Here is a 24,323-nt window from a genome sequence, read left to right on the forward strand (position 1 = left end):
TATAAATGGGACCGGGTGTACTGAATTAAGAAGCTCCTATCACAAAGGCCGCAATGGCTCACGTAGTACAAGTGTGATAGAAAGGGGCGTTCAGAACGTTCAGGGGGAAGATTCTGATTGTATTTGTTGGGCACCACTGGGCATACAGTTCTGTATTTATGTGTTGGTGAATATATTTAAAACAAACTAAACGAAAAACAAGCTCCATAAATTAGCATACCCAAGAGCGAGACTAGTTACTGAGTAGTTGTTTTGCACTGTTGAAAATTGAGACGTGGCTTTGATGGCTTTAAGTGCTCAGTCAGCAGAATTGTAAATGTTTCTCAAATGCCTCATTCAAATGGATAATTTCATTGCATTCTTAGTATTTTTTCCTCCAGAAAGGGCAGTAAGAGTAACTGCTGTTGCCAGCAGTGGCATGGATCATGACATATTTCTCAGCCATATCAGATGTATAAAAAACAACAGTTACAAAAGATGAAGTTTATTGAGAGAGCAGCATGTATAAAATCATGGCTACTGTAACCATTTGCACAAGCCGATTAAAAAGGTACTAGGTGTAAGCGCCTAGATTTCAAAATAAACTGCTACTTATGTTTCAGGGTTTTGCACACTTTAAAAAATAATAATAATAATAATAATAATAATAACAACAACAATGATAATAATAATAATAACAACAATGATAATAATAATAACTTATTTTATTTTATTTTTTTTTACCAAAGAATTATAAAAAAGGCCTTTGCATTTCATAAGATATTGTAAATCTGCCAAAATTCCTTCATAAAACAGGCACTTAAGTCTTTAGCATAATGACCTTTTCTTGCGCCACTATTTATTTAAGTCTGGCTATTAAAAGATATTTAATATGTATTAATACAATGCCTAAAACATATAAAACGATAAAAAAAGAAAAGCAAAACAGTACCATTGTGGAAAATAAAATAAAAAAAAGATATAAAAAAAGAACCTTCTGAATAAACAAACAGGTTCCTGGATATCCTTCTAAAATATAAAAATGTAGTATTGGTTAGAGCATGGTTTCTACAATATGTACACCTCACCAGGTAGGCATGACACCTCGGCCGTCCCCCTTCCTTAGTTACAATGAACAGGTCTCACCTTGGTCTGAGCAGGTAACCTTAACACAAATAAAAACATTCATAATGAAAGTATATGATGCATGTTGGCTTTAATGAATAATGCTACTTTATCCTCATTATGAAATTATTATTTATTATTTATTTCTTAGCAGAAATTGTTCACAAAAATAATTTATAAGAGGATTCCTCGCGCAGAATCCGGTTTCTCATAGGCTTTGCATGTGTGATAATATAGCTGTAGTTTTACTAAGATACAGCCTTTCTTTTTATTGTTGTGCATGTATTAGAACCTACCTGAATAACCCAATGAGTTGTTTATATTTTTAAATACACAAAAACGCTACTTAACATAATTTGTTTTTACATCAGGAGAACAAAAAAGGTCGGGATATATGGCTACAGTTCCAATTATAAAGCAGCCCTTTAAAAATCAGATTCTACCTTAAATTTCAAGGCCCGCCTCCGTACTGATCAAACAATTAATTGTGCTTAGTCGTTGTATCAGAGTAAAAACTACAATATAATTTTCTTTTTACGTATCTAAAAAAAACAGAAAAGAAAAAAACCACAACAAACTACAAAAATGGAGTCTACACACCACACATTACTGTAAAACTCCAGCATCAGATTTCTCATGCCTGTTTGGAGCTTGCTGTTGAGCACGGTCCTTGTGGATGAATTGCTGTGATGGAGCCACGAGGGGTTTATTTGCAGAGGTAGTTCCCAGAGTCATGCGCATCAAGGAGTTGAGTGCAGCAGTGCAGGAATGTACCCTCAATGCACAGTTTTTAAAATGCCTTTCAAAATGCAGGGCTTTTCCAGCTTGATGGATCTTAAGGCATGCGCCCCCCAACCTCCTTAGTAATCTTTATAGATTTGAAATTTCGTTGACAGTCGAGTACATGAGGCTCTGTAACAAAAGGATTCAATTTTTAACACTTTCATTCCGTAGCTTTGTTGTGTGTGTGTGTTTTATTCCAATGCCCAGTCTCAGTCCCTCTCCCTCCCACCCCGGTGGTCTCCTGGATTCAGGCTTTGCTGTCCGCGGGGATCTCTCCCAGCGCGTTGGCGAGTTCGCTGAAGGAGGGGCGATCCTTGGGGCTGGGGGCCCAACAGCGCACCATCAGCTTGTAGAGTTTGGAAGGACAGCCCTCGGGCGCAGGGAGCTTCATTTTACCACCTTGTAATCCTGAGGACGAAAAGGACCTTATTAGGGGTGAGTTTGAGTACTCGAAGCAAAATTAATTGCTTGAGCACTTCATTTATTACCCGAGTACTCAAAGTGTCACATATGAAAATAAGTTAAATATATTACAAAACTAAGCATACACCCAGAGTAGTTATTGGCTTCTGTTAAGTGTCAATCACTCCTGTCCAGTTTTCTTTTTGAAATTGAAACAAGCTTGTAATCACATCAGGAACCTGGACCGATACACACTTGGATTTAAGTGCAGGGTGAAAATACACAAAATAAACAGTTTAGGTTGCAGGAAAGGGTAGGACTTATTGTGCCTTTAAACTGTTTCTATGAGTGAAGTTTTATTTGTATTTATTTGTATTATTTTTTAAGCATTTTAACCTGATAATGATCGATAATCGTCGTAAGAATGTGCACGATAATCGATGTCAACGTCAGGGTTCGATTTACAACACTAGTTACTATAAAGCAGACCTAGCTTGAACTTGCCATTCCATTTTTTTCTATTGACTCTTGTTTCCACATTGACTTGGAATTGTTGTTTGTTTGGATTTTGTACCGAGCAGACTGGAATGTAAAGATTTCCTTCTTTTTTGTTTTTTTTGGAATCGGCAAAAATATGGACATTGTGATCCAACAGATTTCTTATCAGTGGACTTTGCAATCCCCAAACCTTCCAATACTAGACGGATGGCTTTTTTCACTTGAAATTGTTCTGTATGATTTTGGACCGAACGGCAGATTAAGTTTTGTTTGTATGTTGGAACTACTGCACTAAATAAAGTACCTCCAAGACACATTTCAAATAGGTAGGCCACGCATCTCTTTTTAACAATTTAATGTAAATCATGTGTGAATACGTGAATTTGAATATGTTACATTATTTAGTAATATTTGCACATAATACATACACAATCAACTGTACAAGGCGGCAAATATTGTATTCATTACTTAATATATTACTTGATTGTGTGTTAGATTGGCATTTAAAAATACGACTTGTGGCAATGTTGGGGAGGTTTATGTACACTACTATCTAGAGGAGAGCATTATCTGGCGTTGGATTCAAGTACTCAGAAACTGTAATGCTCGAGTACTCGAGAAATACATTTCTCAAAAATCCCACCCCTAGAACTTATTCCATTACACTGGACATTGCATTGATAGCTTAAACTCCAGACATTTTATCAAACATTGCTAAGTGAAGGGGCTCCTGAGTGGCACATCCAGTAAAGGCACTCCGCGTGGAGTGCAGAATGCGCCCTATAGCCTGGAGATCGCAGGATCGAATACAGGCTATGTCATTGCCAACCGTGACCTGGGGGGCGGCACACAATTGGCCGAGCGCCGCTGGGGTAGGGAGGGATTAGGTTGGCAGGGCAACCCATGGTTCACCACGCACTAGCGACCCGTGGCTGACAGGGCGCCTGCGGGTCTGCAGTGGAGCCATTCAGATCTGTGTTGTCCTCCGGCACAATAGGTCTGGTGGCTTCACTGTGGATCCAGTGCGAAAAATGATGGATTGGCAGGAACACGTTTCGGAGGACATGTGTTTCAGCCTCTGTTTCCTGAGTCGCCAGGGGGTTGCAGCGGTGAACCACGACAAAAAATAAAATTATAATTGGGCATTCCAAAATGGGGAGCAAAACAGGGTAAAAACCATTGGCGACAACTAAATAAAAAGAAATAAAACCAAAAAAATAAATAAATAAAATAAAAAAAATAAAACCAAAAAATATAAACAGACATTGCAAAGTGTAGTACCATAACATGATTGCTAGCTAACAGCCATCAAAATATACCATTGGCTATTCTTGAAAAAGCTACAAATATATTGTAGTCATAGTTCCTCTATGTTGAACTGTCTGAAGTTCAACACCTAATCCAAGTTTCAACTTTTTTTTTTTTTTTTTTTAAGCTGTTTGCTGCCACCACTTGTATTCAGGAGATACTGCAGTCCTAATGGCTATAATTGTTAAATGACTAAACCATCAGATTGAAACATGTGTCATGTGGTCACTCTCATTTACAGGGCTGATTTGTGACAGTGGTGTTCACTTCAAATGTACCGGCAGGTAAATGCCGATTCATTTCAAAATCCTGGGGGGTCCCTGGTTTCTCGATGATGCCAATAGCAAAGCTTCTCTTAAACAGAATAAACCACCATTTAAAATTAACTTAATATTATGAAATGTGGAACCTCTTTTGGGTGACAGTGGTACTGCAGTACCTTTCACCAAGGAAAAGCACTATGTAGCAGCACTGTCCAGTGTATGTTACGTAGCACATGAATGGAAATATCACTCCCTTAACATAGTAGTTTGATCCATTCGTTGTTTACTACAAGTTTAATAAGACACACTTGAGCTTGTTACCTATACACTGTGGCTAATCAAGCCTGTAGTAAAACCTGGAATGGGTGAAACTGCTATGCAACATTAGTCTTTATTTCCATCCCTGTAGCGATTTTAAAAGCAGTGACTGCATACCTGCCAGCACCTCGTCGTCAGTGAGTTTGATGTAGGGCTGCTCTCCATGAGTGAACACCTCCCACATCAAAACCCCGAAAGACCACACGTCTGATTTGGTGGAGAAATCGTCTTCGAATATCGACTCAGCTGGCAGCCAGCGCAGTGGGATCCATGCCTGGCGGAAATGGTAGTACTCGCTGCAGGGAGACCAAAGACAGGATCAAAAGCGTTAGAGTAGGAATGCATTGACTGAAGTGTGTGTAATATTAACCCTTTGCGGTCCTATGTCGGACCAGGTCCGACATTACAATTTTCCCTTTCCGGTCGGATGTCGGACCCTGTCAGACATCATCAAGAAGGCATCAAGCACAGGTCTCTAGTCGTTTTTTTCTCTGGAAAAAGCCAAGAAAATCTTTCATTGGCCGAGTGAGACCAACAGGAGCCGAAAAAAAATAAATAAAACAGGGTGCGGATCTGAGCAATACACATAGCCCCTGCACCACAGAGATAACACAGACATAAACAAACAAGATAGCTGCTTCTGCATCCAGCGCTCAAAGAATATCACTGACATTTGCAGAGCTTTTTGAGATGTTATAGTAATAAAATAATGATTGGATTGCATTATTGAGGAGTTTGGTGATAAAATGAGTGATCAGGAGATGATTTATCAGTATGCACGACTATGAAAAGGTATGTGAAAAATACAGCGAATAAGGGGTGGGGCAGGGCTGGAGATGCAGTATTGATTGTCCTGTTGATATGCAGAGCCTTTTAAACCTGTTTTGATGTGAACAAAATTCCTTTAAAACAGCACATGTAAAATAAACAGCGCGCGTGAAAATAAATTGGACCTGACGTGCCTCAGAGGCGCTAAATAAATGGACCGCTAAGGGTTAATAATATTGACAAAGTTAGTACTGGGTCTGAGTTCACAGTTTTCATTTCTGTGTCATTTTGCAAGTATGCCTGGCACATGTACCGTGGATTATTCTGATGAATCAGACGGCAAATACAGATATGAAGCACATAACATTTACCATCTTTCCAACATCTAGATAACTGCATTTGTGTTCAGATAAAAATATAAGCTATTTGAAGTAACCCCAAAAAAATCCACACGGACACAGCAACCTTGAAGGTTAATGGTTACATTTCTATTTCAGTGAACCAGGGTTATGATAATAACCTAAAATTCCCTTTCAAGTATGAAATGTAACAATTACCGAATGGGTCAGTATACCCAAGCTGTCGCAAGGGCAATATTGCTGCATGACCGGCATGCTAAGCCGAGGCTGCCTTGTGCGTTACCATTTCAGAACCCCAGTAACAAGTAGCTAGGACTAAAAAATTGTGGGAGAAACTCACCTCTATGCCTGTGTTGTAAGGGTCGGCTGAGAAGCCTCCCTTAACACTCTAGTTCCAAAACCAGCGTTTTAAGGTTCTATAACATTAACCTTTGCGGTCCTATGTCGGACCTGGTCCGACATTGCAATTATTCCTATCCGGTCCAATGTCGGACCCTGTCCGACATCATCAAAAAGACGCAAAAAACGGGTTTCTAGTTGTTTTTTTCTCCGGAAAAAGCCGAGAAAACCATTCAATGGCCGAGTGGGAGCGACAGGAGCCGAGACAAGCCGAAAAAAAAAAAAAAAAAAGGGCGTATCTCATGATCAGTCATACTTGCCCCTAGCTTTTCCCCCTGTCAACATAATACACTAGGGCTCGCACTGTACATAGCATATGGAACTGCTGCTCTGTCAGACTGGAAAGGAGGTGGAAGGAAAGCCTTCAATTCCAGACTGGCTGACCACAGCGGCGTCTTGCGGGTCTGTGACTGATGTTGTAGTTACGCCTCGAAAGGGAGGGGGACCGTGTTTAAATTGCGATATCACTTGGAACGGCGACCCTTCTTCCTCAGGGGAGGGGAAGGGGAAGGAGAAGCAGAGGTGGATGAGGAAGGCAGTGAGGGCAGTTTTCTGCCTGGGCTACTTTCCCCGTTGAGTCGTCCATTCTAACAAGAGGGTGATGGAGACTGGACATAGAGCGCTTTGTAAAGCTGTGGGATAAACGTTTCTCAAGCGTGCACTTGGGAGAAAGGTGCTCAAAAGCTGCAATTAGCCAGTTCCTCCTTGGCATGCTCTGCCCCCAGACAGGAAAAGCATCTGCCATGCTTGTCCTCAATAGACAGACTGGCCTTGCATGTTTCACAGGAATATGCAAGAGGCAAGCAATGCAGTGTACAGTATACAGTTGCTGCCTCAATCTGCATAGATATTGACCGGGCAGGTTAAGATCCAAGCGGTACCAGTTTGGTACCGGCCCAGTGACCTGAACACCAGTCAGTAGCGGGCTTTGTAGGACCGGGTTGGTACCAGTTTAGTGACTTCAGCACTGGGACGGTCCTGGTGCTGTGACTTTAGCACCAGGTTGGTACAAGGACGGTGCCGGTGCGGTAACCTTGGTCCCGGTTCGGTATTGGGTCAGAAACTTAGTGGGTTGGTGACGTACAGGGATGTCCACCTGTACAAGCCACTGGCAAAACCACTCAGTCACTACCATACGAGACTGAGGAAGCCTGCTTGTTAGAATGGTACTAACAGCCTTCGCAATGGTGATGCTAAAAGCTGTCACCAAAACAGCATGACACAACACACGAGAGTTCTCTCGCCACAAAACAGCAATAAAACATTTACAGAAATATCAACATGTCTCGTATTTTAGCTAAAAGCCAAAACGAGAGCCTCCAGGCAGCCTGGGGGAGAGCACAAAGTCAGCTGACTTATGTTGCTGGATCCTTGGGAAGGAGCGACACAAGCCACTGGCTTCACGCAGGGCACAAGGCTGCAGCAGGACATAAGCAACAGGCTGTAGTGCACAATATACGCGTAATTAGTAAAACTATTACAGCATTAATGTAATATTGCATACATATTTGTAAAACACTATACAGTATCAAGTACTTATCTGAAGCATACTCTCCAATCAGGTCAGTCTTGAAAGGAAAAATTACACCGAGATCTGTGAGCACAGTTCTTTAGTGCCCTCGGGGGCGGGCCATGACTGGGTCACAGGCTCGCAGAGCAGCTTTGGTATAAAATACTCAGGTTTCAGGTCTTTAGGAGGTAAATACCCATACGGTAAAGGATACATTTTATATTTGAAAAGAAACCACTGAGATCCGCTAGTGTTTCCATACCTATTGTAGACGTCCTTGCTGAGGCCGAGAGCAGACACCTTGACCTGCCTCTGGGCGCTGATGAGACAGTTGCGAGCCGCCAGGTCCTTGTGCACAAAGCGATGGTTCGAAAGGTGCTCCATCCCCATTGCCACCTGTCCGCAGATTGAAACCTTAAAAGAAAAAAAACAAACCATTATATATATATATATATATATATATATATTATATATATATATATATATATATATATATATATATATATATATATATATATATATATATATATATATATATATATACACAGTGTGTATGTATATATATATATATATATATATATATATATATATATATATATATATATATATATATATATACATATATACATATATACATATATACAGTACTGTGCAAAAGTTTTAGGCAGGTGTGAAAAAATGCTGTAAAGTAAGAATGCTTTCAAAAATAGACATGTTAATAGATTATATTGAATTGAAAAGCGTTGAATTTACAAAAGAACTGGCAGAAGGCACAGGTGTCGTTGTCCATCCATCAACAGTCCAAAGCACATTTGACCATTGTTCCATAGTCCTATTTCTGTGTTCTTGTGCATATTTTAGCCTTTGAGTCTTGTTCCCCTCTCTTAAAGAGGTATTCTTACTGCAACACATCCTTCGTACTGTTGAGATTATATATATATATATATATATATATATATATATATATATATATATATATATATATATATATATATATATATATATATATATATATATATATATACACACACATATACATACAGACGTGCTCAAATTTGTTGGTACCCTTACAGCTCATTGAAATAATGCTTCATTCCTCCTGAAAAGTGATGAAATTAAAAGCTATTTTGTCATGTATACTTGCATGCCTTTGGTATGTCATAGAATAAAGCAAAGAAGCTGTGAAAAGAGATGAATTATTGCTTATTCTACAAAGATATTCTAAAATGGCCTGGACACATTTGTTGGTACCCCTTAGAAAAGATAATAAATAATTGGATTATAGTGATATTTCAAACTAATTAGTTTCTTTAATTAGTATCACACATGTCTCCAATCTTGTAATCAGTCATTCAGCCTATTTAAATGGAGAAAAGTAGTCACTATGCTGTTTGGTATCATTGTGTGCACCACACTGCACATGGACCTAGAGAAAGCAAAGGAGAGAGTTGTCTGAGGAGATCAGAAAGAAAATAATAGACAAGCATGGTAAAGGTAAAGGCTACAAGACCATCTCCAAGCAGCTTGATGTTCCTGTGACAACAGTTGCAAATATTATTAAGAAGTTTAAGGTCCATGGAACTGTAGCCAACCTCCCTGGGCGCAGCCGCAAGAGGAAAATCGACCCCAAATTGAACAGAAGGATAGTGCGAATGGTAGAAAAAGAACCAAGGATAACTGCCAAAGAGATACAAGCTGAACTCCAAGGTGAAGGTACGTCAGTTTCTGATCGCACCATCCGTCGCTTTTTGAGCAAAAGTGGGCTCCATGGAAGAAGACCCAGGAGGTCTCCACTTTTGAAAGAAAAACATAAAAAAGCCAGACTGGAATTTGCTAAAATGCATATTGACAAGCCACACTCCTTCGGGGAGAATGTCCTTTGGACAGATGAGTCAAAACTGGAGCTTTTTGGCAAGTCACATCAGCTCTATGTTCACAGACGAAAAAATGAAGCTTTCAAAGAAAAGCTTACCTACAGTGAAACACCATACCTACAGTGAAACATGGAGGAGGCTCGGTTATGTTTTGGGGCTGCTTTGCTGCGCCTGGCACAGGGTGCCTTGAATCTGTGCAGGGCACAATGAAATCTCAAGACTATTAAGGCATTCTGGAGTGAAACGTACTGCCCAGTGTCAGAAAGCTCTGTCTCAGTCGCAGGTCATGGGTCCTCAAACAGGATAATGACCCAAAACACACAGCTAAAAGCACCCAAGAATGGCTAAGAACAAAACATTGGACTATTCTGAAGTGGCCTTCTATGAGTCCTGATCTGAATCCTATCGAACATCTATGGAAAGAGCTGAAACTTGCAGTCTGGAGAAGGCACCCATCAAACCTGAGACAGCTGGAGCAGTTTGCTCAGGAAGAGTGGGCCAAACTACCTGTTAACAGGTGCAGAAGTCTCATTGAGAGCTACAGAAAACGTTTGATTGCAGTGATTGCCTCTAAAGGTTGTGCAACAAAATATTAGGTTAGCGGTCCCATCATTTTTGTCCATGCCATTTTCATTTGTTTTCTTATTTACAATATTATGTTGAATAAAAAATCAAAAGCAAAGTCTGATTTCTATTAAATATGGAATAAACAATGGTGGATGCCAAATACTTTTGTCAGTTTCAAGTTATTTCAGAGAAAATTGTGCATTCTTCATTTTTTGTGGAGGGGTACCAACAAATTTGAGCACGTCTGTATATATATATGAAAATAAACTTAATATAAAATTAATGTACACAAAAAGTTGAAATGATAAAAAAAATAATCATTTCAGGATGTTTCGGGCAAAAGCCCTTCTTCAGCTGTGTAGAAAGAAAAGTAAACACAGTCTTTGCCAATTTTTTACCCCAGTTTTTCTCCCCAATTATCATTTGTATCCTCGGCTCACCGCTCGCAAAAACATTTTGTTGTGAATCAGCATGGCTTCTACTACTTTAAAGTATTTTGGATATAAAATGTTATTCATGTATAGAATGAACTCCACACTTAAGCATGGAGTTCATCATTACCCAGGTAAAAAGCATAGGATTAGATTACAGGGGTTATTAGTGCATTTTCCTCTTCTTTCTAAACTGAAAAGTGAATGCAAGAAAAATGCAACAAAATGTTTTAAGAAACCGCTTATATACCGTAGTAAGAGCATGAACTCACTTTCTGTTTAGTGCTAATTGGCTGTGGTTTGATCTTCTCGTCTTTGCTTTTTGCAATCTTCAGGAACTGCTTTAAATCGCCCTGTAGGTGGAAAACACAAAAAACAAAGCTAATCGTTAAAAAGAACTGCTCTTAAAATTTAACACAGAGCTATCAATCCAGCCTATTTGGCTCTTAAAACCAAAAAGAAATGACTTAGTAGTAGCAAGACATTTTTCCTACTATTGATCCAGCTCTAAAAATATGCACAGAAAGAGTGTTCTCTTGCATGAAATGCAGTGCTTAGACTGGCTAATTAATACAGTCTCTGTTGGCTAATGCGGAAAAATGATAAAACTGCAGTAAGAAACGGCTTGTTTATTTATGCTTAAATCATGTTCAATACATTTATGTTGCAATATAAGGCACTGAACCTCTGGCTTGGTAGCTGCAATGGCAAACCAGCCTTCACAATCAAGCACCTAACACGGAATGCAAAGGACACCACAGTTATGAAATACAACACTAGTTACACAATAACAGTTTTGTTTATGTTAGAAAGTACTAAAACTTTAGTGCTTTAAATGACCAATTATTCAATTCACAGGTGGTAATCTGTTTCTTACCAGGTCAACGTACTCCAGTATCATGTAATGGGGCTCAGCCTCCCTGCACAGCCCCAGGAGTTGCACCACGTTGCTGTGGTTCAGCTTGCCAAACATCTCAAACTCGCGGCGGAAGTCCATCTGCAGCTGCTCGTCCCGGGTCTGCAGGCTCTTCACCAGCACCACAGTCTCAGTCTCCGGGTCCTCCACACCCTTAGCCTTGGCCAGGAACACCTCCCCAAACTCCCCCTTCCCTGCAGAGAGACAGAGATAGACAGACACAGAGATAGACAGACAGACACAGAGAGAGAGAGAGAGAGAGAGAGAGACAGAGAGAGACACAGAGATAGATAGACAGAGACAGACAGAGATAGACAGACAGACAGACAGACAGACAGACAAACAGACAGACAGACAGACAGACAGACAGACAGACAGACAGACAGACAGACAGACAGACAGACAGACAGACAGACAGACAGAGAGAGAGAGAGAGAGAGAGAGAGAGAGAGAGAGAGAGTGTGAGAGACTCCATTATGTCATTAATCCAGCTAGCCTTGAAAAAAGCCCACCTTCCCCACACACATTTCAACTCGCAGTAACCACCTGATTTCACCAAAATGTAATTTTATGTTGAAAGGGAATGGGAGAGCTATAAAGGCTAAAAGTGTAATGCAGAGTTTTGTACAACTAACTTACTCCACCACCAAAGCCCCATTTTTGTTGGATAAAATATCTACAAAACTTATTGTCATTTACCATACACTTGTGTTTAATAAAAGCAGTTCCCTTTGGAAATGGATATTAAAAAGGTTTGATTGCACTAAGCAGTACTGTACTGTTGGATCTTGAGACCAAAAATAAACTTAAATTCAATTAAATTCAGAAAGCCGGCAGCTATTAACTTGATGACTTTGAAAATGAATATAAATTTGAAGCTCTGAAAACATCTTAACCCTTTGCGGTCCATTTATTCAGCGCGTCTCAGGCGCGTCGGGTGCAATTTATTTTCACACACGTGCAGTTTATTTTAGACACGCTGTTTAAGTATTTATTTCACAGTAAAACAGGTTTAAAAGGCACTGCAACAGGACACTCAGTACTGCATCTCCAGTCCCGCCTCACCCCTTGTTCGCTGTTTTTTTCACATACCTCTTGATAGTGGTGCATACCGATAAATCATCTCCTGATCACTTGTTTTAACACCAAACTCCTCAATAATACGATCCAAGTCATTATTTTATCACTATAACATTTAAAAAAAGCTCTGCAAATGTCTGTGATATTCTTTGAGCGCTGGATGCGGAAGCAGCTATCTTGTTTGTTTATGTCCGTGTTACCTATGTGATGCCGGGGCCATCTGTATTCATGAGATACGCCCCCTTTTTTTTCGGCTTCTCTCGGCTCCTATCTATCTCACTCAGCCATTGAATGGTTTTCTCTGCTTTTTCCGGAGAAAAAAACGACTAGAGACCTGTTTTTTGTGTCTTTTTGATAATGTCAGACAAGGTCCGACATTGGACCGGAAAGGGAAAATTGCAATGTCGGACCAGGTCCGACATATGACCGCAAAGGGTTAATGCTTACCAAAACAACTCTATAAAAGGTATTTGGCTCCACTAGTACACATTTAACACAACACCAAAGTCAATATTATCATACTAAAATTATGTCTATAGAGTTAAAAAAAAATTCAGTATTTCACCAGCCTCATTTACTGAAGAAACAGAAAGATACCAACAGACACTTCTTGGGACTGAGAAAGTTACTTCAACTACAATCAAAGCATCTCAAAGACAGTTAGCAAGTGAGCTAATCAAATGCGCTGCTGGAAAGACTTAAAAGCAACATTTGAACAGTCAAATCAAAGCAACAACTTTAATCATGGGATATCAATTTTAAAAAATGTGCTAAATCTAAACCCACCGGTGCATAGAGTAAACACCCTCGTCCAAGTCCCTCACAGAAGGATTCTAACAAGGGTCTTTCCTTATAATTGTGCTCTTGAAAGGTGAGCGGCAATGGCGCCAGATACAGTCAGACACACCACCAGCAGGCTCTAGCAAGCGCCCCCCCCCCCCCCGCGCCCCGCCGTCATACATCTGTTAGCCTGGCCTGATCATATCCTGCCATTCAGTGCTAGGCTTGTTTCATGCATGTAATTCCTTCAAGGAGAAATGTGTGGTGGTCTAAATCAAGCTGCCCACCCCCTCACCGCATCATACATCAAAAACCAAACTCATTGCACTTGAGCTGTACCAGATTTGAATCCAACAGGTAGGAGAAGCTAGCGAATTGTCTTTCCAGGACATTTTGCAGGCACTACCATTTTATATTTCCACTTAGCAATTAATGATATTTGAAGTGTTTTTGTAAATTTCCAATATAACAAACATTGAAATTATATGTATTAGATGTATATACGTATTATCTTTGTTTCATCAACAGATGCAAGCAGTTAATCACATATACCCAAAAGACGTTTCTTACAGTTTCACTCTGCTTTGAAAGCTGTGGAGTAGAAAGGCCCCTGTGTGCACCTGCATGTAATCAGCAGTATCCGGTATCTCTGAAGGATTACGATGAGGGTTAAGGTACTGAAATGAGGCTGAACATTAATACAAGGATGGCTCTTCACTAAGATTCCAATAGTCAGATTACATCCCAAGTGTAAAGCTAAAAAATAGCAGTTAGTCCTACCCAAACATTGCAAACACTGCAGGATCGTCTCCTTTTGTCATCGTGGTACAACTAAGATTTAAAATAGTTGTGCATGTAGTAAACATTAACATTTACCTGTTTCATAATGCTGCTACAGTATGTCTCGTATTAGCATGCGTTACTAAAGTCACTGTGCGTTTCTGCAGCACATACCTAGGGTGGTGATGGTCTGCAGATTGGTGCGTAGAAAGTGTATCTTGTCATTGCTGCTGTGTCGCTTGCTGGCTGTGACTGTGGTGCCCATGTTGGTCAGAGCCACCTCCTCTTGGATCTCAGCTGTTGTCTGTCCATTCTGCTGCACAGTGCTCCCGCCTGTAGGTTGGGTTATTACATTAATGGAACTTTAAAAGCAAGCAACAAAACATTATTATCATAACCCTGGTTCCCTGAAATAGAAAGGTAACCATTATCGAATGGGTATTTAACTCCTAAAGATCCCAAAACCTGAAGAAGATAGAATAAAGCTGCTCAGTCGAGCCTGTGATGCAGTCATGCCACCCCTGAGGGTATAAAGGACTGCGCGCACAGATCTCAGCGTCATTTTTCCTTCAAGCCTGCTGCAAACATGGACGCAGCGACCTTGAATGTTAATGGTTACATTTCTATTTCAGGGAACCAAGGTTATGATAATACCCTATCCCTTTCAAGTACAAAATATAACCACTACCGAATGAGTCAGTTTACCCAAGCCATCGCAAGAGGAAGATTGGCGCATGATCGGAATGCTACAAGGATAAGCCGAGGCTGCCTTGTGCATTACTATTCGGAACCCCAGTAACAAGTAGCAAAGGTTAAAAAAAATGAGGGAGAAACTCACCTCTATGCCTGTGTTGTAAGGGTCAACTGAAAATCCGCCCTTAACACTAGTTCCAAAACCAGGGTTTTGAAGATCCAGGACATTAAGTCTGTACAACCTAGTAAAGGTATGGGGAGTAGCCCACACCACTGCATTGCAAAAGTCCTTGACAGATGTACCCTGGAATAAAGCCCAGCAAGTTGCCATGCCCCTGGTAGAATGAGCAGTGAGCTTTTCTGGAGGGGGCAAGTTGGCTCACTCATAGGCAGTCCTGACTGTCTACTATTCATTTGGACAGCCTCTGCTTAGACAGGGCTTCACCATGGGACTTCGCTCCATAGCAGACAAAATATTGTTCGGACTGCCTCCAACTTTTCGCCCTGTCAACATAATACGCTAGAGCCCGCACTGAACAGAGCGCATGGAGCTGCTGTTATCTGTCAGACTATTAATGAGGTGGATGGAAAGCCTCCAATTCCACACACTGGTTGACATGAAATGCCGAGCTAATCTTCGGCAAAAAAGCAGGATTGATACGGAGCTTCACCTTTGTCCTGGCTTCTGCAAAAATTAAATAGGCTTTTGCAATTGAGAATGCCTGCATCTCACTCACCTGCTTACAAAGGTGATTGCAAGCAAGAAAGCCGCTTTGAGCGTTAAAAACATCAGCTCAGCTGAATGCAGGGGCTCAAATGGAGGCTTCAGAGTGCATCAAGCACCATGTTAAGCCTCCAGCAAAGAATATCCTTCATAGGCGGCCAAAGCTGCCAAGCTCCTTTCAAAAATTGCCCTGTGAGGAAGTGAGCTCCTGGGGAGACAGAGTCAATTTTGACATGGCAAGCTGAAATAGCTGCCAGATGGACCTTTACGTTAGAGCGGGATTCCCCGCGTCAAACAGGTATAACTACCATGGGTCAGATCATGGGGTCGAACCCACAAGGCAGGCACCACGTCTGAAAGACACCCCACTTGTACCTGTATTGGGAATGCGTGGACGCTGCGCTGCTCTGGCATTTTGCAGGGTGTCAGTAACCCTATTGGACAGACCCAGATGGCTCAAATGCAGCCATTCAGGGGTCAGACCCAGAGCTGCCGGCTCGACGGATGAGTATGCCATAAGGTCCTCTGCGCCTGACTGAGTAGGTCGCGGTGCTTTGGCAGTCTCCACGTCTGGCTGCTCAGGAGCTGCATCAGGGCTTAAAACCAGAGCCTCCTGGGCAAATAAGGGGCTACTAAGAGCACCTTGGCCTGGTCCTGCCTGATTTTCTCCAGACACAGCGGGAGAATGGTTACTGGTAGGAAGGCATAGAACAGTTGCCTCGGTCACTGGTGTGCCAAGGCATCTATGGCCAGCGGGTCCCCGCCTCCTGTTCTGGAGAACCAAAGGGGACAGTGGGTCGATTCCTGGGAGGAAACGAGATCTATCTCTGCTCTCCCGAATCGCTCCCAAATGAGGCTCGCCACCTCGGGGTGAAGCCTCCGCTGAGAACTCCCCTTGAGAGGAAGTCCGCCACCCAGATTGCTACACCAGGCAGATGTACTGCCCACAGTGAGAGGAGATTCTCGTGTGTCCAGAGCAAAAGCTAGCGGGCCACATGATGGAGACTGGGAGACCTGAGGCCACCCTGTTGGTTTATGTACACCACCACTGTTGTGTTGTCTGTACGGACAAGCATATGTCTCCCTCGAACCTCCTGCAAAAAATTCTGCAAGGCCAGGTAAACTGCCCTGCAGCTCCAAAACATTTATGTGGAGACCCTATTAAAAGGGGATTACACGCACCTTGTGCACCCCCTGCCATTCCACACAGCGCCCCAGCCCAGGCTGGATGCTTCTGAGGGGTCAACCTTCCTTCTGGTCACAATGCCCAGCGCTATTGCAAGGCGTAGATTGGCAAGCTGTTTCCACCAACAGAGTGCCTTTAGACAGTGGCGAGACTATCAAATGTTCAGCTCGCTGTTCAATGCGGGCTGAAAACCCTGGTGTTGAACCAGACCTGCAGAGGGTGCATGAGCAGGAGACCGGAAGGTAGGGTCTGAGAAGCTGCTGCCATCAAGCCCAGAATTTTCTGGAATGTCACTTCTGTGAGTGCTCTGTTGGCTGAAATATCTCTAAACAGACGGCTATTCTCTGCACTCTGCTGTCCGACAGAGGGGACAGCATGGACCTGGAGTCCAAGCATACTCCTAGATAGAAGGCTGTCTGAGAAAGCGTGAGCTGGCTCTTCACATGTTCACCGTAAAGCCCAACAGGTGAAGGTGGCCGGTGACAAGTTCTATGTTGGCGACTGCCTGTTCTGTGGACTGGGCACAAATGAGCCAGTCGTCCAGATAATTGAGTACTCCGATGCCTTTGAGTCTCAATGGGGCCACGACAGCTTCCATGCACTTCGAAAAAGGCACGGGGAGCTACAGAGAGGCCAAATAGCAAGACCCAGAACTCTATGCTGTTCCCTGAAAGGCCAACCGCAGGTACTTCCTGTGCTCTGCTTTTATGGGGATGTGGAAATAAGCGTCTTTGAGGTCCACCGTGGTGAACCAGTCACCTGACTTGACTGACTGCATCAGCTGTTACATTGTCAACATTTTGAACCTCCTTTGGCTCAGATACAGGTTGACCTATCAGAGGTCGAGGATTGGTCTGAGGCCACCATCCCACTTGGGCACTAGGCAGTACCTGGAGTAGAACCCTTCCTCCAACTGGATCTAGCATGCAAATAGCCCCTTTTTGCAGCAGAGCAGCTACCTCCTAAGACACCACCGCATTGTCCTGTGGGTCTGTGATTAAATAATGCTTGTAACTATATTAAGTGCCAAATATCTATGACCATGGACACAGTATTTAAACAAACACACATTATGGTATAATAGAGGTGAATAAATATGCAAATGATTCAGAGAGTATAAAAGTATTCCTTTAAATAATTCCCTTTCCTTTTGGGTTCTCTTCGCAGCCATACATACAAATGAAAATGACTTGCATGAACATCTGTCAATTAGATTTTACCACCTACCTGGAGCAACTGCTGCATACTGTAGACATACAGTACTGCTTCTGCCAGCTGGGGAGGCAGGCAGGCCTTTTGTAACATCAGTTTTGAAGGAGTTAAATGTAACTGAAGATAAAACAGTAGGTGGTACACTGATCACAGCTCCTTAAAGCAGTTAATGACTGAGTGTTTGGCTTCTCTGCAATACCACAAAGAGCAGTTAGATGGCACTGCCCAAACAAATTTGTTTCTTTACCCATTATTATTGGAAAGTATGCAAAACAACTATTTATTTTCCACAGGCACCGACTTCTTTTGCCTTATTAAATCATAATGCATTTGTCCTACTATAATTTATGGCTTGGTAAATCACATTTTCATTAGTTACCATAAACTTAATGAAAAAAAGTATTTTGAGAAGTCACTTCTTATATATTATTGTTACTACTACTACGCATCAGGACACCAAAAGAAATCACTCATTGGACAGTTACACAAAAATCAATTTAGCACATCTGGAGGGAAACCAGGCAGTGGCGGAATGCTGTGCTGTGGAGGAAATGAGGAAGTGAGATCCATTAAACCCCCCTCCAGTCTGACATGCGGTTTCCGCTGCTGGCTACTCACCGTTCAGACACTCCATCTCGGGCTCCTCTTCCTCTGGGCCCTTCTGCAGCCTCTTGGCGTTTCTGCGCTTCTTGCAGTAGAACATCAGGCCCAGGACGACGATGATGTAGGCCACCGCTGCTCCCACAGACAGGCCGATCGTCTGGATCATCTTATAAGGAGTCTGCCCATTCTCTTCCTGAGATTTAGTCACTGGTTTTTCTAGTTTTGGTTAAAAAAAAATAAAATAAAAAAACACAACAACAACAACAACAACAACACACACACACACACACACGAAAGTGGCATTATGAAAGGTCTGGAAAATCAATTCTACAAGGGTTTAATCTCAGTAGAAAAAGTTTATAATTTTCTTCGGTCTGATTTTTGCAATTTGCTGCAACTGTCATTTTGCAAGAGATGCACCCTTGCCCCAACCCCTATAAGATTTAGATCAGACTTAGAAAGTATTGTTTGCCGATGTAAATCTGTGCTGCTGGTCCCTTACCATACTGTACATGTGAAGCCTGTTGATGTTACACCACACTGTGGCACACAAACCACGTTTTAATCATTAGACACCGCACTAGGGATTTGCATTGATGAGTCAAGACCGCGGAGGTGCAGACAACCAGAAAAGAAACATAATGTAACCTTCAGGATGCCAGCACTGATGTAAACACTGCAGCACCAGTTTTGGGAGAGACTTTAACTATGCAAAGCTGTCATAAATCCCATAGCACTGAATGGCATTTCAAGTGAAACAGGAAGATGGAAAAACAGAAAAGCTAAATAACGCTGTCAAGTATTGTTAAAAATTGTGCAGATATGATGATACTAACTCTAAGATTTCTGCAATCATACTGAGTTGTCACAAATATTGAAATTTGGTTCTCTATGAATTCATACCATAAGTTTAGCAGAACAAAATAAGTTGTATTCGATGATGAAATCCTCTAAAGAAAAGTGTTTGAAATCAATGTTTTTCTCACTAACTTGCTCCAAACTCTTTTCTTGAAGCTGACTAGAGCTGAAACCTTGATTGGTAATTGGTTTTACTGTGGAATGAGCTTAACCTTGTTTATATAAGTTCCCCTTAGTAAAATAAAAGGCAACGCACAGCAGACTCAACTAAATTCTATGAGCAGTGTTTACTGCATTAAACCTTGTGCAAATTAGATTACTACACATCCGTAAAGATGAAAGTCCACCTAAAAATAAAGCTTTCTTACCACACAGGCCTCTGTGTAAACTTATTCTAACTGGTTAATTTATTTACACACACCAGCCTTGTGACATTCATTTCAGCTCATCGTGCTGTTGGTAATTTATTGTTCAGACAAAAACTGATGCCAACAACATTGTTGATTGGCCTTACCTGACAAGAGAACACACACACACACACACACACACACTAAATGGGAGTTAGAGGACCATGCTGCAGTTAGGAAATCTTTCCAAAGCCTGCAATCTGCTTGTGACGACACCTTGGCTCCAGACATATGCATACAGCTGCTTCCTGATCTTCACTCCTTACCTACTACGTAGAGAAAGGCGTCCCTGTGTTTGATGTTACAGCTGTTTCCGGCTATGCAGGTATACTTCCCTGAATCCTCAGTGGTCACATCACTGATAACCAAGGAGCCATTCGGCATTTTCTGAAACCTAGGCAGGAAACTGGAAGCAGTAAAAGGAGTTATTTTTAAAAATAGTCATGTTAGGTACACTTACACCAAGTACTGGTACATTGATTATTACGATGGATAATTCTGCAGTTAACATCTTGGCAAACTGGTTGATGAAATGTTGCTTTCCACTCCTCAAATGTTACAGAATTAGGTAGGGAGGATAAATCTAAATCTAAGGAACTATGGAATCTATTAAACACAGGAAAAATGGAATCTTCCTTCCTGACAAGCATTCGTTGGATTTAAAAATAAATCCATATAACTAACTGTTCTTTTGAAACAGCTGTGTATTTACTAGGAGTAATATACAAAAGGACCTTTATTTGATCTTTTTTAATACCAAGTGTATCACATGGCAAATCATTTTCTATTATCTGATTAACTTTAATTGTTGAGTCTCTTTTTTCCTTTAAAACAGAACTGTACAGCTGGAAGCTGTTGTGGAAGCATGCGTGACCAGTTTGACCAGAATAAATAAATAGAGGGGGGGGAAGATTATTTTTTATCATCAATTAAGAGACTGATGTGAAAACAGCAGTTTGCCATCAAGCCGGCATCCAAGTGATTACATTTACAAGGTTAAATAAGCACTTAACATTCATTCCAAAAAGGGTTTAAAAACAGACAAAGTGGCTGAATGGAGCAACTAAATGCCATTTCAACAACGCAGGGTTGAGACTCTGCCTTGAAGCAAGCCCAACAGTACAGTATTGTAAAACTAAGACAAAAAACAGATTAAACTAATTCCTGCAAAGTGGCGAAAGAAAAGACAGGAAGTAAAAAAGAACTGGGGTGACAAGTTAATCATCAAGTTGAGACTAATGCCATAACACCCCAGATCTCGGGAACGCACACTGTCATCAGCCAAGGCAGCAGAATGTGCAGAGAGACTTGGTATATGGGTGGATCAGACCAATAAACACAGGAATATAAAGCAGACTGAATCCAGGTAACAAATGTATTATAGTCTTACTTGATGGTGCATACAAAAGAGGGTTGAATCTATGTAATTTGTCTGTTCTGAAAGGAGATGGGGGGCTCCAGGAATTAATGTCACGAACAGTAAACTTTCACAGGTAAAAAGACAGCACCAGTTGCAACATATACCTTCATTTGAACAAAGGAATCCCACCCCTCTACCTCTCAACACATGCCTATTTTATGCTTTCTGCTGCAATGCCCATTTTGCTGTTCCCCTCCTCTTACTTTGGTGAGGTTTTGCTGGAGTCCAGGATCCTGTCCTTGATCTTCCAGTGTATGGAAGGAGCTGGGTCTCCAGTAGCCTGGCAGTGAAGAATAGCCGTGTGCCCCTGGTACACCGTTGTGTTCTCAGGGTCCAACTTGAACAGTATATACACTGTGGAAGAATGAATGATAAATGAAAAACATAAATAAAAATATCGGGCATAAGAGAATATGGATTTCTTAGTAGAAGAGCCCAAGTGCGTTTCTGAAAAGACCCAAGTCCCATTACATTTTAATTAAGGTTAAAGGCATCTAGCTCATAGCTAACTAGGACCGAAGACTTTGATGGGCTGGATCATCTATTCTGAATGCAATAATGACGTTACAAACAAATTATATTTCACAACACAAGCTCTTCCATGAATACAGCAACTACAAAAAAAGCCTGAGATGTTTGCTGAATCCTCAATAAATACATCACTTTTAAAAAGCCTACGAAGAGAGGAATTAGTTGGGCTCCTAAGAGATTAATAACAAAGAAATGACACGTCCATCAGTCTTTGTTGAAACAGTTTTCTTTCATTCATGTTAGAGGCCAACAATAACCAGGGAGCTTCTTGTACTTATTACAGGGCAGCTGTGCTCAAGCTGATTCAAATGGGCTTGGGTGAACACCACCACATTCTTTGTAGATATCTTGTTGAAAGCTACACAGATGAAGGCCGCCCCCCTGCCCCAAATCCCATCCCTTCCCAAAAGCTCAGCAACTTACCTGCTACATTGAGATGCACCATTGCCCGGATTTCCCCCTGCTGGCTGTTGGAGGCAATACAGGTGTAGTTGCCAGCATCACTCCGTGTCACTTTGGTGAAATGGAGTATTCCGCCTTGGTGCTCAACATAAGGTACCATTTCGCCATCACCTGAAGGAAGGTTATATAATGATTTCTATAGTATCTGGGCAATTCCACTGAAGGTAATGGGGAACGTAATTTACATATTAAGCTGTAGAGCCAGAGTTACAAAATCTTTGCTCTGTTGCAAGTCACTCCTGCACCCCTAGTGGCCATAGGGGTAAGTGTGGAGTAGTGGTTAGGGCTCTGGACTCTTGACTGGAGGGTCGTGGGTTCAATCCTCGGTGGGGGACACTGCTGCTGTACCCTTGAGCAAGGTACTTTACCTAGATTGCTCCAGTAAAAACCCAACTGTATAAATGGGTAATTGTATGTAAAAATAATGTAATATCTTGTAACAATTGTAAGTAGCCCTGGATAAGGGCGTCTGCTAAGAAATAAATAATAATAATAAATAAAAATAATAATAATAATAATAATAATAATAATAATAATAATAATAACAACAACAACATTAATGAACAGTAAAAACTGCATTCCTTAGTTCACATTAATTTTAATAAGAATGTAGAGTTTCTTGGCATTCCCACATTCGGAATAGCTGTGGCAGTAGTCTAAAATTAAATTTCCCTTGTAGTTTTGATACTGCAATAGGACAGTGGTCAAGTATTCCCAGCATGCAGCATGTTGAAAAAGACAACAACTTCCTTAGAGACAAAGAGAAGTTTTGCACGCAATTCCTTTACACCCCATCACCTTGTCACAATCTCGGTGGGCAGTGGGCACACAAACAGATCCTGTATAAATAAGACCTTTCTGCCGGGCTGCGCTAACCGACCTGCTTTTATCCACTGGATGGTGGGTTTCTCACGGCCTGTGGCGGAGCACTGCACACTGGTCTCTTTATCCAGCTCCATGCACTGCAGGGGCTGTGGAGGAGGGGTGAACTTCAGCCGCTCTGAAACAGACACACACACACACACATATATATATATATATATATATATATATATATTAAAAGAAATCCGGTCAAGAGGCTTGGAAGAACAATAAAGGGGTTTCATTGCTTCAAACACAGGTTCGACCTCAAATTAGAGCTAATTCATAGTCGTAAGGGTCCAAGGGGAATTTGTGCATCACACAAGCGTCACTGATTTGCATTATGTACATGCAGTATACAGGCTGTATGACATAAGTGCTACTAATCTGCAATATTTATTTTCTTGTGCCCAAAGGTGTACCTCATTAAATATTTTAAAATCTTTGTAAATGCCCCATATAAAATTGTCAAATGGAAAATACAAGTTCCTTTGCCGGATGTATTAAAATGTAATAAGTAGGACAATTCTTCACATCAGGGCCTGGCTTTTTTGACCCATCAGCAGCATTATCTTATTAGGTTAGGTTATCATAATAAATTGTTCGGACTGCCTCCAGCTTTTCATCCTGTCAACGTAGTATGCCAGTGCCCAGACTGGGCAAAGCGTATGGAGCTGTCACTCCCTGTCAGACAGAAAAGGAGGTGGATGGAAAGCCTCCAATTCCACAGACTGGTTGACATGGAATGCAGAGATCGTCTTCGGCAAAAAGGCAGGATTGGTACAGTGTAACCTTATTACTGACCTATGTAACAATTAAGCAAGCTTTCGCTATAGAGAATGCCTGCATCTCAATCACCCGCTGGTGATAGCAAGCAAGAAAACTGCTTTGAGTGATGGATATTTCAGCTCAGATGAATGCATGGCCTCAAATGGAGGCTACATGAGTGCATTAAGCACCACGTTTAGCCTCCAGCGAGGAACAATGTCCTTCATAGAAAGCCGACGAGCCCCTTTCAAAAATTGCACTGCCAAGAAGTGAGCTCCTGGGGAGACCGAGTCAATCTTGACATGGTAAGCTGAAATAGCTCCCAGATAGACCTTCAATGTAGAGGTGGATTTCCCCTCGTCAAAAAGGTCCTGCAAAAATTGCAGTATAACTGCCATGGGACAAGTCGTGGGGCCGAACCCATGAGGCAGACATCACATCTGAAAGCCGCCCCACTT

At 41.5% G+C, this 24,323-nt stretch overlaps 1 protein-coding gene across 2 annotated transcripts in view; it reads right to left on the reverse strand.

Annotated features, from left to right (window-relative positions):
- Window positions 1–468: 468 nt before the first annotated feature.
- Window positions 469–24,323, reverse strand: part of LOC117403111 (inactive tyrosine-protein kinase 7-like) — a 98,015-nt gene continuing 74,160 nt past the window's right edge. For both annotated transcript variants that reach the window (XM_034005090.3, XM_034005089.3), the window contains 11 exons: window positions 23,117–23,236; window positions 22,198–22,347; window positions 21,447–21,597; window positions 20,090–20,229; window positions 18,574–18,774; window positions 14,315–14,473; window positions 11,462–11,694; window positions 10,857–10,937; window positions 7,975–8,126; window positions 4,794–4,972; window positions 469–2,295 (listed from right to left, as the gene is read on the reverse strand). In XM_034005090.3, coding sequence (XP_033860981.3) covers window positions 2,135–2,295; window positions 4,794–4,972; window positions 7,975–8,126; window positions 10,857–10,937; window positions 11,462–11,694; window positions 14,315–14,473; window positions 18,574–18,774; window positions 20,090–20,229; window positions 21,447–21,597; window positions 22,198–22,347; window positions 23,117–23,236 — 1,727 coding nt within the window. In that variant the 3' untranslated portion in view covers window positions 469–2,134. The remainder of the gene's footprint in view (window positions 2,296–4,793; window positions 4,973–7,974; window positions 8,127–10,856; window positions 10,938–11,461; window positions 11,695–14,314; window positions 14,474–18,573; window positions 18,775–20,089; window positions 20,230–21,446; window positions 21,598–22,197; window positions 22,348–23,116; window positions 23,237–24,323) is intronic.

The sequence above is a fragment of the Acipenser ruthenus genome, chromosome 5 (assembly GCF_902713425.1).
Source record: "Acipenser ruthenus chromosome 5, fAciRut3.2 maternal haplotype, whole genome shotgun sequence".
NCBI classification, from domain to species: Eukaryota; Metazoa; Chordata; class Actinopteri; order Acipenseriformes; family Acipenseridae; genus Acipenser; species Acipenser ruthenus.